We start from the raw sequence: 17,167 nt of genomic DNA on the forward strand, positions 1-17,167 counted from the left end.
TTCAAGGACTTCAGATTTAGAATAGGCCTTACCGAGCCATCCGGCTTCGGTACCACAAATAGAGTGGAATAATACCCCTTTCCTTGTTGTAATAGGGGTACTTTGACTATCACCTGCTGAGCGTACAGCTTGTGAATGGCTTCCAACACCCTCTCCCTTTCGGAAGAGACGGTTGGTAAGGCAGACTTCAGGAAACGATGAGGAGGATCCGTCTCTAATTCCAACCTGTACCCCTGAGATATTATCTGCAGGATCCAGGGGTCTACCTGCGAGTGAGCCCACTGCGCGCTGTAATTTTTGAGACGGCCCCCCACTGTCCCCGAGTCCGCTTGAGAGGCCCCAGCGTCATGCTGAGGTTTTTGCAGGAGCCGGGGAGGGCTTCTGTTCCTGGGAAGGAGCTGCCTGTTGGTGTCTCTTCCCTTTTCCTCTGCCTCGTGGCAGGTACGACAAGCCCTTTGCTCTCTTATTTTTGTAGGAGCGAAAAGGCTGCGGTTGAAAGGTCGGTGCCTTTCTCTGTTGGGGAGTGACTTGAGGTAAAAAAGTGGATTTCCCGGCAGTAGCCGTGGCCACCAAGTCTGATAGACCAACTCCAAATAACTCCTCCCCTTTATACGGCAAAACCTCCATGTGACGTTTTGAATCCGCATCGCCTGTCCACTGTCGTGTCCATAAGGCTCTTCTGGCTGAAATGGACATAGCACTCACCCGAGATGCCAGTGTGCAAATATCCCTCTGTGCATCACGCATATAGATAAATGCATCCTTTATTTGTTCTAACGACAGTAAAACATTGTCCCTATCTAGGGTATCAATATTTTCAATCAGGGATTCTGACCAAACTACTCCAGCACTGCACATCCAGGCAGTTGCTATAGCTGGTCGTAGTATAACACCTGCATGTGTGTATATATTCTTTTGAATAACTTCCATCTTTCTATCTGATGGATCCTTAAGTGCGGCCGTCTCAGGAGAGGGTAACGCCACTTGTTTGGATAAGCGTGTGAGCGCCTTGTCCACCTTAGGGGGTGTTTCCCAGCGCGCCCTAACCTCTGGCGGGAAAGGGTATAATGCCAATAACTTTTTTGAAATTATCAACTTTTTATCAGGAGCAACCCACGCTTCATCACACACGTCATTTAATTCTTCTGATTCAGGAAAAACTGTTTGTAGTTTTTTCACACCATACATAATACCCTGTTTTACGGTATCTGTAGTATCAGCTAAATGTAACGTCTCCTTCATTGCCAAAATCATATAACGTGTGGCCCTACTGGAAAATACGTTTGAATTTCTACCGTCGTCACTGGAATCAGTGCCCGTGTCTGGGTCTGTGTCGACCGACTGAGGCAAAGGGCGTTTTACAGCCCCTGACGGTGTTTGAGGCGCCTGGACAGGCATTAATTGATTGTCCGGCCGCCTCGTGTCCTCAACTGACTGTTTAAGGGAAGATAAACCATCACGTAATTCCACAAATAAAGGCATCCATTCTGGTGTCGACCCCCTGGGGGGTGACATCTGCATATTTGGCAATTGCTCCGCCTCCACACCAATATCGTCCTCATACATGTCGACACCACGTACCGACACACACCGCAAACTCACAGGGAATGCTCTAATGAAGACAGGACCCACTAGCCCTTTTGGGGAGACAGAGGGAGAGTCTGCCAGCACACACCACAAAGCGCTATATATACAAGGGATATCCTTATATTAAGTGCTCCCTTATAGCTGCTTTAATATATATATATATAGCCATTAATGTGCCCCCCCTCTCTGTTTTACCCTGTTTCTGTAGTGCAGTGCAGGGGAGAGACCTGGGAGCCGTTCTGACCAGCGGAGCTGTGACAGAAAATGGCGCCGTGTGCTGAGGAGATAGGCCCCGCCCCTTTTTCGGCGGGTTCTTCTCCCGCTATTTTTCCAGTCAGGCAGGGGTTAAATATCTCCATATAGCCCCTATGGGCTATATGTGAGGTATTTTTAGCCTTGTATAAGGTTTATATTTGCCTCTCAGAGCGCCCCCCCCCAGCGCTCTGCACCCTCAGTGACTGCCCAGTGAAGTGTGCTGAGAGGAAAATGGCGCACAGCTGCAGTGCTGTGCGCTACCTTATGAAGACTGAGGAGTCTTCAGCCGCCGGTTTCCGGACCTCTTCACGCTTCAGCATCTGCAAGGGGGTCGGCGGCGCGGCTCCGGGACCGGACTCCACGGCTGGGCCTGTGTTCGATCCCTCTGGAGCTAATGGTGTCCAGTAGCCAAGCAGCAAATCCACTCTGCATGCAGGTGAGTTTACTACTTTCCCCCTAAGTCCCACGTTGCAGTGATCCTGTTGCCAGCAGGACTCACTGTAAAGAAAAAAAAACCTAAACTAAACTTTCTCTAAGCAGCTCTTTAGGAGAGCCACCTAGATTGCACCCTTCTCGTTCGGGCACAAAATCTAACTGGAGTCTGGAGGAGGGTCATGGGGGGAGGAGCCAGTGCACACCACCTGACCTAGTAAAGCTTTACTTTTTTGTGCCCTGTCTCCTGCGGAGCCGCTATCCCCCATGGTCCTTTCAGGAACCCCAGCATCCACTTAGGACGATAGAGAAATAGGGATAGCAGGTTGAGTGAAAGACACGAGATGTACACCACTCAGCTATCAATGCACACACAAATAGTCACAGTTTGTACAATGCAGAGGTTATTACAGACAATAATACTGCACTGGATTAGCTTACACAGCTATATAGTCAATAGATATAACACTACCCAGTAAGAAACTGGATGTATATCACAGGGTAATTGTACTATAAACCCCTGACTAAATGCACTCTTTCTTAACTAACACTGACTAAAAAGGCAGGTAGAATACTTAAGTGTCTTGTAGTCACAGCACTGACAACCAGGCGGCTTTACATAGGAGGATTTGCCTAAGCAGTCCCAGGAATAGTGAGCTGAGGAGTAATGGCGCCGCAGACACTGACAGGGAGTGAGGAAAGACAGAGATGCAGCTCCAGGGCAGGAACACTTGCTGGAAATGGCACCCTGGGGCTGGGGGAGGGGCTTCAGGTCTAAGCCTTATCCCCTTTGCTGGCAAAACCACCGGGTACTGTGGGCGATATTAAAATCGGTTTTAAGAGAAAACCTGACCTGCGCCCATGCCCTGGTGATCTAGTGGGATCGCCTGTATCCACAGTGTCCACCGCCAGCGCGCGCGGCCCACCTTCCACTGACCGCGCCGGATCGCGATAAAGACCGGGTCCCGCGAGCGGGACCCACTTACCACCTCCCAAAGCGCGGCCACGCGATCCTGGAGAGCCCCAGCCGTGTGTACCTAACGTGAAGTAAACCGGAGCCTCCGCTGTAGGTACCCGGCAACCAGGGCTCGGGAGTGTACAGCGCCGCTGGGGAGAGCTGGAGCTGCAGCAGAGAATGTCAGAAGACATTTACCACCGCTGCTGCCCTTGAAGTCTTCACTTTTACCTCATAAAAAGCTTTTCTTAGGGCTGCTTGGAGCAGTCCCTCTGTTAAGTGCCTGCTTACTGCAGCACCAACTGACAAACTGAGCTCCTGTGCTGGGAGGCGGGGTTATAGAGGAGGCGGCGCTGTGCATTCTGGGAACAGTCAAAGCTTTGAGCCTGTTGGTACCTTGGATCAAGATCCTACTCTACACCCCATTGTCCAGACTTGTGGAGCCCAGTGTACCCCACAGCAGAAAAAACCTTTAACCCACACTGATAACTACAACGAGAGTGTGACTGTCTCTGTATTCTCACTGGATAAAGCATTGAGTAGAAGAGTGGCTATTTAAATTGTGTCCTCAGTTAATTAAACCTCCTGCAGGGTATTGCTTATCTGCATATTGTCACTAGGTGACAGAAAAACATCCCCATCCCTTAAGCACCTCCACATGAAAGTTTTTTCTTCCATAAGGGAAGGAGCACACCTAAACGCCCATCTATATTTTTGAGAGATATGAACAAAAACTGTACTTACCGGCAATTTAGTGAGCGGGGCATTGCTGACATGTTTTCCAAAGACCTCTTCTTGGAACTGCAAGAGCTGGACCACCAGACTGGACAGAGACTTGTTAGTAGGCGGCTCGGCCTGAATGTACTGTAACAAAACAACTGGTTACTAAAGGGGCCCATACATCTGCCAAGAATCAGGGCAAATACCCCATTCTGCCAATGCCTGGGTTGAAGGAAAAGGGAAATCCAACATGTTAGAAATCTTCAATTCGACAATTTTGATTAAAAAAATGATTGGGATCGGTGATGTTGGGAATTTCTAACATGTAGTATTTTCCCGATTCCCCAACGGCTCACCGATCATCAATGTCTGACGAGCACCAGTTCGGGGAATAGGGTCTAAAGCTGGCCATACGCCTAAAGATTTATTGTCCAATCTGGCTGGCACGAAAATCTGGTAATGTTTGGGAGCAAATGACAATTGACCATGTGCTCCCAAACACAGAAAAACAGACAAAAATCATGAAAAAAATTCAGCCAAATTGGTTAAATCCATTTGCTTTAACCAATTTGTCTGAACGACAGTTTTGACCAGTTTTCCGGCATTTCGGAGCAAATGAATGGTCAGCTGTCATTTGCTCCCATTCATTACCAGATTTTCGTTAAAACCAGCCAGACTGGACAATAAATCTTTAGGTGTATGGCCGTCTTTAGATGTACGGCCTGCATTAAATCTGCTTTTTGAAATTTCAATCAAGAATAGATTATTTAGGTAAAACCAAGCAGTATTAACTGTACTACAGTAACGAGCCTAAATTGGTAACTGAGCCTGTCTTGAAACAATATGGATTCTTTCACAACAAAAAAAAAGTAGCTAACTTGCCTTCATCACCATAGACCAGCGGTGGCCAACCAGTGGCTCTTGAGCCGCATGAGGCTCTTTCTTTATTTAAATGTGGCTCCCAACACTGTAAATCATGTCACCACAACAGATACAGAAACTGCTCCACTCCAGCCAGACATGCAGCAGCACTACAGGGACTAAAAATTGAAGGAGCCAGATACTAGAGGCGAGACACCCACTGGCAAACAGAGAACACATTAGGGGCTGCAGCAATGGCACGACTTGGTGGGGGAACTTTAGTGACACATGAGGGTGGGCTAGAGTGACACAAGGTGGAGCTGGCTGGAGTGACACAGAAGGGTCCTGGCAGGAGTGACACATAAAGGAGCTGACTGGAGTGATGAAGGAGGCTGCTGGAAGTAGTGACACATGGGAAAGTTGGCTGGAGTGACATAGGAGGGTGGTAGCAGGAATGACACATGGGAGAGCTGGCTGTAGTGACATGGGGGGTGCTGGCAGGAGTGAAGGCCCATACACACTTGATGATGCACACGTCGTTAACGACTTCCCTTGAACTTCCCTTGAACAGCTGAGCAAACGACATGAGCATACACACTACCAACGACCAAAGACCATTCATCGTTGAAGCATCCAAGCTGAACAGTTTATTAAAATAATGAGCTGGGAACAGGGCTGGTGAACAGTGGCTTGGTCGTTGGTCGTTAACACCATACACATTCAACGACGTCTCTGGTCGGTAACAACCATAGTGGAAATTGAGCATACATGCTCCACAGATAAGCGAAAGTCGTTAACGTCCCGCGGGGCCGCGCATTGGTGGTCGTCGGATGCATACACACTTGACGATATAATGAGCGACGTCGTTGATGAGGGCTGAAATGAACGACGTCGCTCATTTTATCGTCAAGTGTGTATGGGCCTTGACATAGAAGGTTGCTAGCAGGAGTGTCACATGGGGAGCTGGCTGGAGTGAAACATGGGGGAACTTAAGTTTATTATGTGACTCTGGCTTTTTCAATTATTTTATGTGAAAGTGTCTTTTTCAATGGATCTGACTTTAAAATATTTTATTTTATGTTGTTCTGGCTTTTTCAATGTATTTTATACCAGGGGCGTGGTCTAGCAGGCACAAGGCTACATTCCATTTTTGCACGCGCGCCTTCAGCTCGATGTCGGCTCTTTGACGTACCTAACAAGGTTTTTTGGCTCTTTGTCTGACTGATTGGCCGCCCCTGCCATAGACATTTGTATTAAAATAATAATTCCATAATATATGTAATACTGCTAATATGTCCAAAACAATGTATTTTTATTTTATTACTGTGACCCCTGAAGAACCCTTTCTAGGGGGTTTGTCTTAATGCAAGTAGCTGTTTTCGGGATTTGTATCTATTTAAAATAGCTTTACTGGGGGGTGGGTACTGTATGTTGCAAATAGCACAAGCACCACTCACACTAATCATACAAGAAATAAAACGTTCAGTAGTAGCAATGAATGAAACTGGCCGAGATGCAGGCACAGAAACGAATCAGATGGTCAGCTCATATTTTTAAAGTGATTATAACAGAGGTTCTCAAACACAGTCCTCAAGGCACCCCAACGGTCCAGGCCACAGGTGACTTAATTAGAACCTCGGTCAATTTAATTTAACCATCTGTGCTGAGCCATGGATATACCTAAAACCTGGATTGGACCGTTGGGGGCCCTTAGGACAGTGTTTGAGAACCTCTGGATTATAATTTAAAAGGTAAAACCAGGCTGATTTTTCCTTCAAAATTACTGCAACCAACAACTGTAGAGAATGTAACAAAAAAATAGGTGAAGTGGGATGGGGTGGTAAACCGGACAGCTCCAGAACTAACTAGCATTCGTCTGCAGGAGGCTATCACTCTCAAAATCAGTCCTCAGGACCCCACACAGTTCACCGAGCAGATGCACAGGTGTATTGATTACTCACTGACACATTTTTAAAGATCCAATGGTGGAGCTGATTATTTCACTGGCAATTCTGTGAGGAGACATATATAGTGGCAGATGCTCAATTAGCTTAGTGATATCATTCAGGTGCTTGAAAGGGAGGGGTAATTCTAAGCAAGGACCCCAGCACCCTGAATGATAACAGTAACCAGATTTCTTTTACGTCCTAGAGCAGTGATGGCTAACCTTGACACTCCAGCTGAAGTTGAACTACACATCCCAGCGTGCCCTGCATCAGTTTTAGCATGGCCAAATAACAAAACTGATGCAGGGCATGCTGGGATGTGTAGTTCAACAACAGCTAGAGTGTCAAGGTTAGCCATCACTGTCCTAGAGGATGCTGGGGTTCCATTTAGTACCATGGGGTATAGACGGGTCCACTAGGAGCCATGGGCACTTTTAAGAGTTTAATAGTGTGGGCTGGCTCCTCCCTCTATGCCCCTCCTACCAGACTCAGTATAGAAAATGTGCCCGGAGGTGCCGGTCACATTTTGGGGAGCTCCTAGGAGTTCTTAGTTTTATTGTTTTCAGAGTTAGTTAGGTTACAGGAAGGCTACTGGCAACAGCCTCCCTGCTTCGTGGGACTTAGGGGGGGGGGGGGGGAGTAGGAACCAACTTAATGAAGAGTTAATGGTTCTCTACTCCGCTGACAGGACACTGAGCTCCTGAGGGTGATGATCGCAAGTCCACGAGGCGACCGCTCACTCCTGCAGCACGGCCACCACCCCCTAACAGAGCCAGAAGATAGAAGAGAGGTGAGTAAAGTGCCGTTGGCCCAGTTAGCGGGTCGCCGGCGGATATAGCGGCACAAGGGGTGGAGTGCAGCTCTGACAAGCTGCGCTCCTGGAAGGCTCAGCAACACACACATGTAGACGCTTGAGGGGCGTCTTGAGCCAGCGCATTAACCCTACACTGGTCACACAGTTAACAGGGGCTAATCCCACTGTTAACGCAAAAAATCCTCAGGCCAGTATAAAGAATAAGTGCAGGAAGCCGCGCGCCATTACAGGGGGCGGGGCTTCCTCTCAGAGCGGATCCAGCACTCACCAGCGCTATTTTCTCCCTGCAGATAACAGGAACACGCTGACAGGGAGCGCTGCCCTCCACATAACTCCAGCAATACCTCTACGGTACCAGGGTGTTATAGACAGGGGGGGAGTGGGATATCAGTACTAACTAGCCTATTAAGGTTAGCTAGTAGGCGCCGGGCTTTTATAATAATAGCCTACTGGGGTGCAGTGTGGCTGGCTCCTTATACTCTGTGACTCTCTGAAGGTACTCTGGGGGAAACTGTTTGACATTTGTCTGTATGTGTGTGTGAGTGTACATATCCCACATTACCATGTCTAAGGACTCTGTGTCCTGTGCTGCAGAGTGTTTATCCTCTCCTGAGGAGTCTATTCCATGTACTCAGGACTGCAATGTACTTTCTCAGCCGAACCCGCATGGGTGGATTCTTTAAGTGATATCCCAGTTTTCAACAAGGATGTCACATACTGAGAAAGAGACGCAGTTTTTGAGAAAATCTGTGGAGGGTCTGAAGTATTCGGCCCCTACTACTTCGTCTAACACCCCACCTACATACCTGCAAAAACGTACACTTGCACAGATAATGCAAGCTGACATTGGTACCGACTCTGATACCAGGGACGGTGATGGGGATATGCAGGGAGGGGAAGCATCACTTGCTAAAGGGGTGCAACTAATGATTGAAGCCATTACGGATGTTTTGCATATTTCTGAGAAGGTACCTGAGCAGGAAGTGGAAACTTATTTTACCGTAAATAAGAAATCTTCGCTTACCTTCCCTGCTTCTAAGGAGTTGAACTCCTTATTTGAAAAATGCAAGAAAAACCCAGAGAAAAAATTCCAGATTCCTAAAAGAATTCTCCTTGCTTTCCCTTTCCCTGAAGACGACAGGAAGAAGTGGGAAAACCCACCTATAGTAGATGCTTCTGTATCTAGGTTGTCAAAAAAGGTGGTTAAAAACCTGTCCCTGGTTAAACCGCCTTAAAGGAGCCGGCTGACCGCAAGACTGAGACTACGCTCAAATCACTATACACTGCTACAGGCGTGGCTTTAAGACCCACTATTGCTTGTGAGTGGATTTCTAAAACCATAGTAAAGTGGTCAGGCACATTACTGGAGGACTTAGATACTATGGATAGGAGTGACATTGACTTGTTTTCACGTCACATACAGGATTCTGCAGGTTTCATGGTGGAGGCTATGAAGGACATTGGCCTGCTTAATGCAAGGGCTACTTCCATGGCAGTCTCGGCACGCAGAGGACTCTGGCTACGCCAATGGACTGCGGATGTAGAATCCAAGAAAAGTGTGGAGAACCTACCCTTCACAGGTCAGGTCCTATTTGGGGACGCATTGGATGCGTGGATTTCCACGGTGACTGTGGGTAAGTCGACCTTTCTTCCCTCAGCAGCAGCAACGGCTAGGAAATCTTATCCTACGCCTACACTGCAGTCCTTTCGGACAGCAAAATTTAAAAAATCCAAACCTCCTCCCACCTTCATTAGAGGAGGTCGGGGAAAATCCAGAAAACCTGCACCAACAGGTTCCCAGGAACAGAAACCAGGTTCTGCTTCCTCAAAATTTTTAGCATGATGGTGGACCTCCCAGCCTGGAGATCGGGCCGGTGGGGGCGAGACTAAAAAATTTCAGTCACGTCTGGGCGTCTTCATGCCTAGACCCCTGGGTAAACGATATTGTTACCCAGGGCTACAGTCTGGAATTTCAAGAACTCCCACCGCACAGATTCTTCAAATCAGGCTTACCAGCTTCGCTGACAGAAAGTGCTATCCTACGGGAAGCCATTCAAAAATTGGTGCAAACAAATGTCATTGTTCCAGTTCCACCTCACCTAAAACATAAGGGTTATTACTCAAACCTGTGTGTGGTACCGAAACCGGACGGTTCGGTAAGACCAATATTAAACCTAAAGTCATTGAAACCCTACTTGAGGGTATTCAAATTCAAGATGGAGTCTCTGAGAGCGGTGATCTCAGGTCTGGAGGAGGGGGAAATCCTAGTATCCCTGGATATCAAGGATACGTACCTTCACATTCTGATCTGGCCGCCTCACCAGGCTTATCTAAGATTTGTGCTGCAGGACTATCACTATCAGTTCCAGACATTGCCATTTGGCCTCTCCACAGCACCGAGGGTGTTCACCAAGGTCATGGCAGAGATGATGCTCCTCCTCAGCATGCAGGGAGTGAACATAATTCCATATCTGGACGATCTCCTGATAAAAACATCTTCCAGGGAGAGGCTGTTGCAGAGTATTGCTTTTTGGAGCCGCCAAGGAGACTGCCCTTCCTGGGGATGATACTCGACACGGAAGTGCAGAGGGTGTTTCTACCAGTGGAGAAAGCGTTGGTGATCCAATCAATGGTCCGGGTTGTCCTGAAGCCAGCCCGGGTACGGTTCATCAGTGCATTCGCCTTCTGAGAAAGATGGTAGCCTCCTACGAGGCTCTGCAGTACGGAAGATTCCATCCAAGATTCTTCCAGCTGGATCTCCTGGACAAGTGGTCAGAATCACATCTTCATATGCACCAGCGAATACGCCTGTCGCCGAAAGCCAGAATTTCACTCCTCTGGTGGCTGCAAACTTCTCACCTATTCGAGGGCCGCAGGTTCGGGATTCGGAATTGGATTCTGCTAATCACGGATGCAAGTCTCAGAGGTTGGGGAGCAGTCACCCAGGGGGAAAGCTTCCAAGGAAAATGGTCAAGTCTGGAATCCATCCTTCCAATAAATGTTCTGGAACTACGGGCCATATACAACGGCCTTCTACAAGCGGCACATCTTTTGCAAGATCAAGCCATTCAGGTTCAGTCGGACGTCACAGCGGTGTCCTACATAAACAGGCAGGGTGGAACAAAGAGCAGAGCTGCAATGTTAGAGGTAACAAGAATCCTCCTCTGGGCAGAAAGATATCCGGTGGCGCTGTCGGCGATCTTCATTCCGGGAGTAGACAACTGGGAAGCGGCTTCCTCAGCAGACACGATCTCCATCCAGGAGAATGGAGACTCCACCCAGAGGTGTTCGCAGAGGTAACAAGCCGATGGGGTGTACCGCAGATAGACATGATGGCCTCTCGCCTTAACAAGAAGCGTCGGAGGTACTGTTCCAGGTCAAGGGACCCACAAGCAGTGGCGGTGGACGCCCTGGTAACTCCGTGGGTGTTCCAGTCAGTGTATGTGTTCCCTCCACTTCCACTAATCTTAAGGATTCTCAAACTAATAAAAAGAACAAGAGTTCGGGCGATCCTCATTGCTCCAGACTGGCCAAGGAGGATTTGGTACGCGGATCTTCTGGAATTACTGCTGGAGGATCCGAGGCCTCTTCCTCTTCGCGAGGACCCTTTACAACAGGGGCCGTTCGCCTATCGAGACTTACCACAGCTACGTTTGAAGGCATGGAGGTTGAACGCCAGATCTTAGCTCAGGAGGGCATTCGAACAAGGTCATTCCTACTCTGATCCAAGCTAGGAAAGGAGTAACGTCTAAGCCAGGCTTTCCCAACCGTGGTCCTCAAGGCACACCAACAGTGCAGGTTTTAGTGATATCCAGGCTGCAGCACAGACGGTTAAATCAAAATAAGTGAGCTACTAATTAAGTCACCTGTGCTGAAGCCTGGATATCACTAAAACATGCACTGTTAGCGTGCCTTGAGGACCGTGGTTGGGAAAGCCTGGTCTAAGCATTACCATCAGATTTGGAAAAAGTATGTGTCTTGGTGTGAATCCAAGAAGTTTCCTACGGTGGAGTTTCAACTAGGACGTTTTCGCCTCTTTCTGCAAGCAGGTGTGGATGTGGGCCTACGCTTGGGCTCCATAGAGGTCCAGATTTTGGCCTTGTCCATTTTCTTCCAGAAACAATTGGCTGGTCTCCCTGAGGTTCAGACATTTTTGAAAGGAGTTCTGCCCATCCAACCACCCTTTGTGCCTCCTACGTCACCTTGGGATCTTAATGTGGTGCTGCAGTTCCTGCAATCAGATTGGTTCGAACCTTTGCAGGAGGTGGACATAAAGTTTCTTACTTGGAAGGCGGTCACACTGTTGGCATTGGCATCTGCAAGACGTGTGTCAGAATTGGGGGCTTTGTCGCACAAGAGCCCCTACTTGATTTTCCATGAGGATAGAGCTGAACTCAGAACGCGTGAGAAATCTCTTCCAAAGGTTGTGTCAGCTTTTCATATCAACCAACCTATTGTGGTGCCAGGGGCTACTGACACCTCAATTACCTCAAAGTCCTTGGATGTTGTGTGGGCTTTGAAGATATATGTGAAGAGAACTTCTCGTCACAGGAAGTCGAACACACTATTTGTCCTTTATGATCCCAACAAGATTGGGTGTCCTGCTTCTAAGCAGACGATTTCTCGCTGGATCAGGCTTACTATCCAGTATGCTTATTCTACGGCAGGATTGCAGATTCCAAAATCTGTTCAGGCCCACTCTACTCGTAAAGTGGGTTCTTTGGTCAATCTGTTCTGCAGGAACCTCAGCACTCTCCCTCCCGTACTGGGAGCTTTGGTACATCCCCATGGTACTAAATGGAACCCCAGCATCCTCTAGGATGTAAGAGAAAATAGGATTTTATATACCTACTGGTAAATCCTTTTCTCATAGTCCGTAGAGGATGCTGGGCGCCCGTCCAGTGCTTTGAATTCCTGCATTGTTACTTGGTTAAGTATTGTTGGTTCAGTCGTTGCTGAATCGTTTCAAGTTGGTTAGCCTGGCTTTCCTTTTGTTAGGTGTGTGCTGGTGTGAATCTCACCACTATCTGTGTATTTCCTTCTCTCGAAGTATGTCCGTCTCCTCGGGCACAGTTTCTAGACTGAGTCTGGTAGGAGGGGCAGATCACAGCATTGCAGGAATCATGGCTGACAGATCTATGTTTTTATACACAATTGCATCTTTAACTGTTCCAATAACACACCTCCAAAATGTCCCGATTTTCGCAGGACAGTCCTGTTTTTTTGGGACTGTCCCACCGGCGGGACGCAGTGTCCCGCAGTGGGGAAGGGGGGGGGGCGCAGTTGGGAGGCTCCTGTAACTGCTGCTCTGCATAGCAGCGGTGAATAGACGCTGTGTGCATGCGCACAGCGTCTATTCACAAGTGACAGAGGGAGAGGGGGCATGCCAGTAGCTCAGTGAGCGCTGGGCATGCCCCCTCAGTGACGGTACAAAAGGGCGTGACTTGCGATAGCGGCTCTGCCACCAGACCACGCCTCCTTTCATATAGGCCACCCCCCCTTTTCAGGCACGCATGCACGTGGTGCGCCCCAATGTCCCTCTTTGTACTTTTAATAAGTTGGGAGGTATGCAGTAAGCTGCCTAGCAATCTCTGCCTCACCCCTAATTCTTAATGCTCTCTGTTCTCTCCTGTGAAGCAGGGCTCAGGCAGCTGACATCATCAAGGCACACAAACAACAGCCAATCAGCACTTTTACATGAATGCAGGGTTGAGTTGGACACTTTAGAGTGCACATTAACCCGGATCCAACCCGTGTATAACACTGCTTTTATACCGGGTTGAAATGCAGGGTTACTCGACCAGGGATATTCAAAAGTGATGCTTTTAGACTGCACCTCGACCCGGGTCGCAATATCCCGGGATATATTTGCGGTGTGAAAGGGGTATGATTAACCAGCAAGGAGTCACATGATAATGGCTCCTTACTTAGGGGCAGATGTATTAACCTGGAGAAGGCATAAAGAAGTGATAAACCAGTGATAAGTGCAAGGTGATAAACACACCAGCCAATCAGCTCCTAACTGTTAATTTACATATTGGAGCTGATTGGCTTGTGCATTTATCACCTTGCACTTATCACTGGTTTATCACTTCCTTATTCCTTCTCCAAGTTAATACATCTGTCCCTTAATTCCTTGAGGAGACCTGGAAAATGTGAACTGTGTGGGATCCTGAGGACCGGGTTTGAGAACCTGTGGTCTAAACTCAAGGTCTCCGGTACTGTATTAAGTATACTTTGGCGTAAAATATAAAACAGTTGTCAGAAAATTGAACCATCCTTTAATTTGATATAAACAACTGCAGAATATAATCCATGTTCTACTACCATAACAAATGAGTATTGTAGTAATAGCTGCTAGCTTACTTTTATTCACTTTTCATAGAAAGCCTCAGTACAATCAGATGTACTACTGCAGAAAGACGTGGCTGTGTGTGCTGTGAGCAGCCGCAGGGATGCATGCAGTTGACTCACTCCTCCAGGTCAGAGGTAATTGAGGATTATAATCACACATCCACGTGCTCCTGCCACACAACAGCCTGTAAACATTGCAATCCAATTTTCTCCTTTTACTCCATGCTGTCTAGGTCATGGCCACTGTTCACATGATGGTCTGCATAAATCTCTCTTATACAATGGCAAGGGAGGTGAACCCAAATGTGATAAACCTAGCCATTAACAGTGGGTGGGTTTCAGGAACAGAAGACAGTAAAGGTCACACATGTACAGGTATAATGTATGTACTATTGTGTAAAGCCGGGTACACACCTAAAGATTTATCTGTCCAATATGTTTGGTGGGAACAAAAATCTGGTAATGTATGGGAGCAAATGACAATCGACCATCTGCTCCCAAACACTGGAAAACAGACACTGGTTGTTCAGACAAACTAGTTAAATCGGTTTGATTTAACAAATGAATCCAATCATTTTTGTCCGTTTTCCAGGGTTTGTGACTAGCAAATGGTTGATTTGCTCCCACACATAACCAGATTTTTGTTCCTGCCACAGATTGGACAGATAAACCTTTAGGCATGTACCCGGCGTAACATTGCATGCTAGTCATTATAATCAGCATCTACTAAGCACATCTAGGGCACCTGGTGAACACAAACACATCTGACTGGTCAGACCCATTCAAGAAGCATAATATTACAGAGAAGTGGGGAACATGCATTACGCAGGTGATAGGAGTGGGGTTTGCCAGTGACTGTGATGACAGCTGCCACATGGCAGGATTTATGGGAGACTTAACAGCCAGTGCCTGCCAGGACAGCTGAGCTATTAATGGGAGCAGCCGGCAGCATGGAGGTCAGGGTGACGGCATATAGGATTAGTACTGAGACAGTGATAACATTGGGCTCATGTGTGGCACAGTGGTGGGACTGGTGCTGGTACAGTGTACACATGGGGCACAGTGATGGGAACAGTGCTGGTACACACATGGTGGGGTCAGGGTGACAGCATGGAGCAGTGATGGGATCAGTGCTGTGACAGTGTACACATGGGAGGGGTGTCAGGGCGACAGTATGGGGCACAGTGATGGGATCAGTGTTGTGAGAGTGTACACATAGTAGGGTCAGGGCGACATCATGGGGCACAGTGATGGGAATAGTGCTTTGACAGTGTACACATGTGGGATCAGTGCTGTCAGTGTACACGTTCTGGTCAGGGCGACATATGGGGCAGTGATGGAATCAGTGCTGTGACAGTGTACACATAGTGGGGTCAAGGTGACACCATGGAGCACAGTGATGGGATCAGTGCTGTGACAGTGTACACATGGTGGGGACAGGGCAACATCATAGGGCACAGTGATTGGAATAGTGCTTTAACAGTGTACACATGTGGGATCAGTGCTGTCAGCGTACACATCTTGTGGTCGGGGCGACATATGGGGCACAATGATGGGATCAGTGCTGTGACAGTGCACACATGGCGGGGTCAGGATAACAGCATGAAGCAGTGATGGGAACAGTGCTTTGACAGTTTAAACATGTCTATGGGATCAGTGCTGTCAGTGTACACATGTTGTGGTCAAGGCGACATATGCGGCAGAGGCAGAGATGGATCAGTGCTGTGACAGAGTATGCATGGTGGGGTCAGGGTGACATCATGGGACACAGTGCTGTGACAGCGTACACATGGTGGGGTCAGGGTGACAGCATGGAGCACAGTGATGGGAATAGTGCTTTGACAGTGTACACATGTGGGATCAGTGCTGTCAGTGTACACACGTTGTGGTCAGGGCGACATATGGGGCACAGTGATGGGATCAGTGCTGTGACAGAATACACATGGTGGGGTCAGGGTGACAGCATGGGGCTGTGACAGTGACACATGAGACCTGTGAATGGGATTATCTGGCCACATTCCTCAGCAGTCACTGCAGCTGCCCTGATTTGTGCTCAGTATATAGGGTCACTATGACAGCCAGGGGGGGTGCTGTTAGGCTGTCACAGACGTCAGAAGGGCCCATTGGCCCCTCTGGGGTTCAGCACGATGCTGTTCCCCGACATCTGGATGCCTGTAGGCCGAACACAGTCCCAGCGCTGCCCAGGCCGGGCCAGCAGATCCAGGCCGCCGCAGGGGGAAGCGCTCCCTGTGGCCACTGCCGAGGTCAGAAGCAGCCAGAGCAGCGTCCCGGGCCCCGGCGACTGTCCCCGGTGCCGTGTCTCCCCCACCCCCTAGCCGGGCCCGGCTCTTTGTTCTCGGGGAAGAGACTAGCGGAATACACCCCGGTTCCCTTCGGGACACTACGCCTCTCCTTCCGGTACCTTCTTGTAGTTTTTCCCCAGCCATAGCCGCACGTTGTCGAACTGAGAAATAGTGTCAGAGGACTCATAATATTTCACGTTCGGACCGCCGTCCTTCTTCCGCACCGCCATCTTCTACCGCCAGCCTACCGCCCGGCAATGCTACCAACAACATCAAGGCGACATCTAGCGGCCGCGCAGCAGACAGCAGTCAGGGGGATCATGCAGACAGGGCGCCACCTAGCGACAGGACGTGCAACCGCAGCAGTGGCCTCTGCCGGCGACGGTATGATGATGCTGGGTTGTCAGTTTTCGGGGACCGCCTTACAAGAGAGCGTGCCTAGAAAAACAGCGGGGGGTGGCATACTGGGACTTGCAGTGTCCACTACAACTCCCAGTATGCCGTGCCTGGTACAGAATGCTGGCAAGTTGTACAATGCGGACGCTGCTGCGCAGCATGGAGCTGGTTAATCTGCGCCGGGCTCTGCACCAATGAGCTGAGGCCGAGCAGGAGGCGGCTCCAGCTGTATCAGGGTGCAGCGGCCGGCGGTTGGCTGACAGTCACGGTGGCCGAGTGGTTAAGGCGTTGGACTCGAAATCCAATGGGGTTTCCCCGCACAGGTTCGAATCCTGTTCGTGACGGGTGATATATTTTGCAGGACGGTGACATTTTAATATTTCGCTGCATAATTACGTATTTATGACAGTAGACTGCAATAGAGTACAGTGAGCTCGTCATTAGCAGTGTGTGTTTCTCATCACAGCTATAGCAGGTTACTGCTTAGGACACTATGGGGTCTATTCATACAGAAAACGAAAACAGAATTGCTACTTATCACTAT

At 48.8% G+C, this 17,167-nt stretch overlaps 1 protein-coding gene and 1 non-coding gene across 8 annotated transcripts in view; one reads left to right on the plus strand and one right to left on the minus strand.

The window, feature by feature from the left end:
• The window catches only part of SMARCC2 (SWI/SNF related, matrix associated, actin dependent regulator of chromatin subfamily c member 2), a 209,438-nt gene extending 192,690 nt beyond the window's left edge, over positions 1-16,748 (minus strand). For 3 of the 7 annotated variants that reach the window (XM_063952635.1, XM_063952634.1, XM_063952632.1), the window contains exons 1-2: positions 16,347-16,747; positions 3,974-4,093 (exon numbers count right to left, since the gene is read on the minus strand). In XM_063952635.1, coding sequence (XP_063808705.1) covers positions 3,974-4,093; positions 16,347-16,457 — 231 coding nt within the window. In that variant the 5' untranslated portion in view covers positions 16,458-16,747. Of the gene's footprint in view, positions 1-3,973; positions 4,094-16,346 lie in introns of all 7 variants that reach the window. The other 4 variants (XR_010212139.1, XM_063952633.1, XR_010212175.1 and 1 more) reach the window with 2 other exon arrangements.
• A 137-nt stretch (positions 16,749-16,885) lies between these two features.
• TRNAS-CGA (transfer RNA serine (anticodon CGA)) lies at positions 16,886-16,967 on the plus strand. Its single transcript has one exon. It is a non-coding gene; the product is annotated as a tRNA-Ser (tRNA).
• The last annotated feature ends 200 nt before the right edge of the window (positions 16,968-17,167 follow it).

Source organism: Pseudophryne corroboree, chromosome 2, assembly GCF_028390025.1.
Source record: "Pseudophryne corroboree isolate aPseCor3 chromosome 2, aPseCor3.hap2, whole genome shotgun sequence".
In the NCBI taxonomy this organism is placed as follows: domain Eukaryota; kingdom Metazoa; phylum Chordata; class Amphibia; order Anura; family Myobatrachidae; genus Pseudophryne; species Pseudophryne corroboree.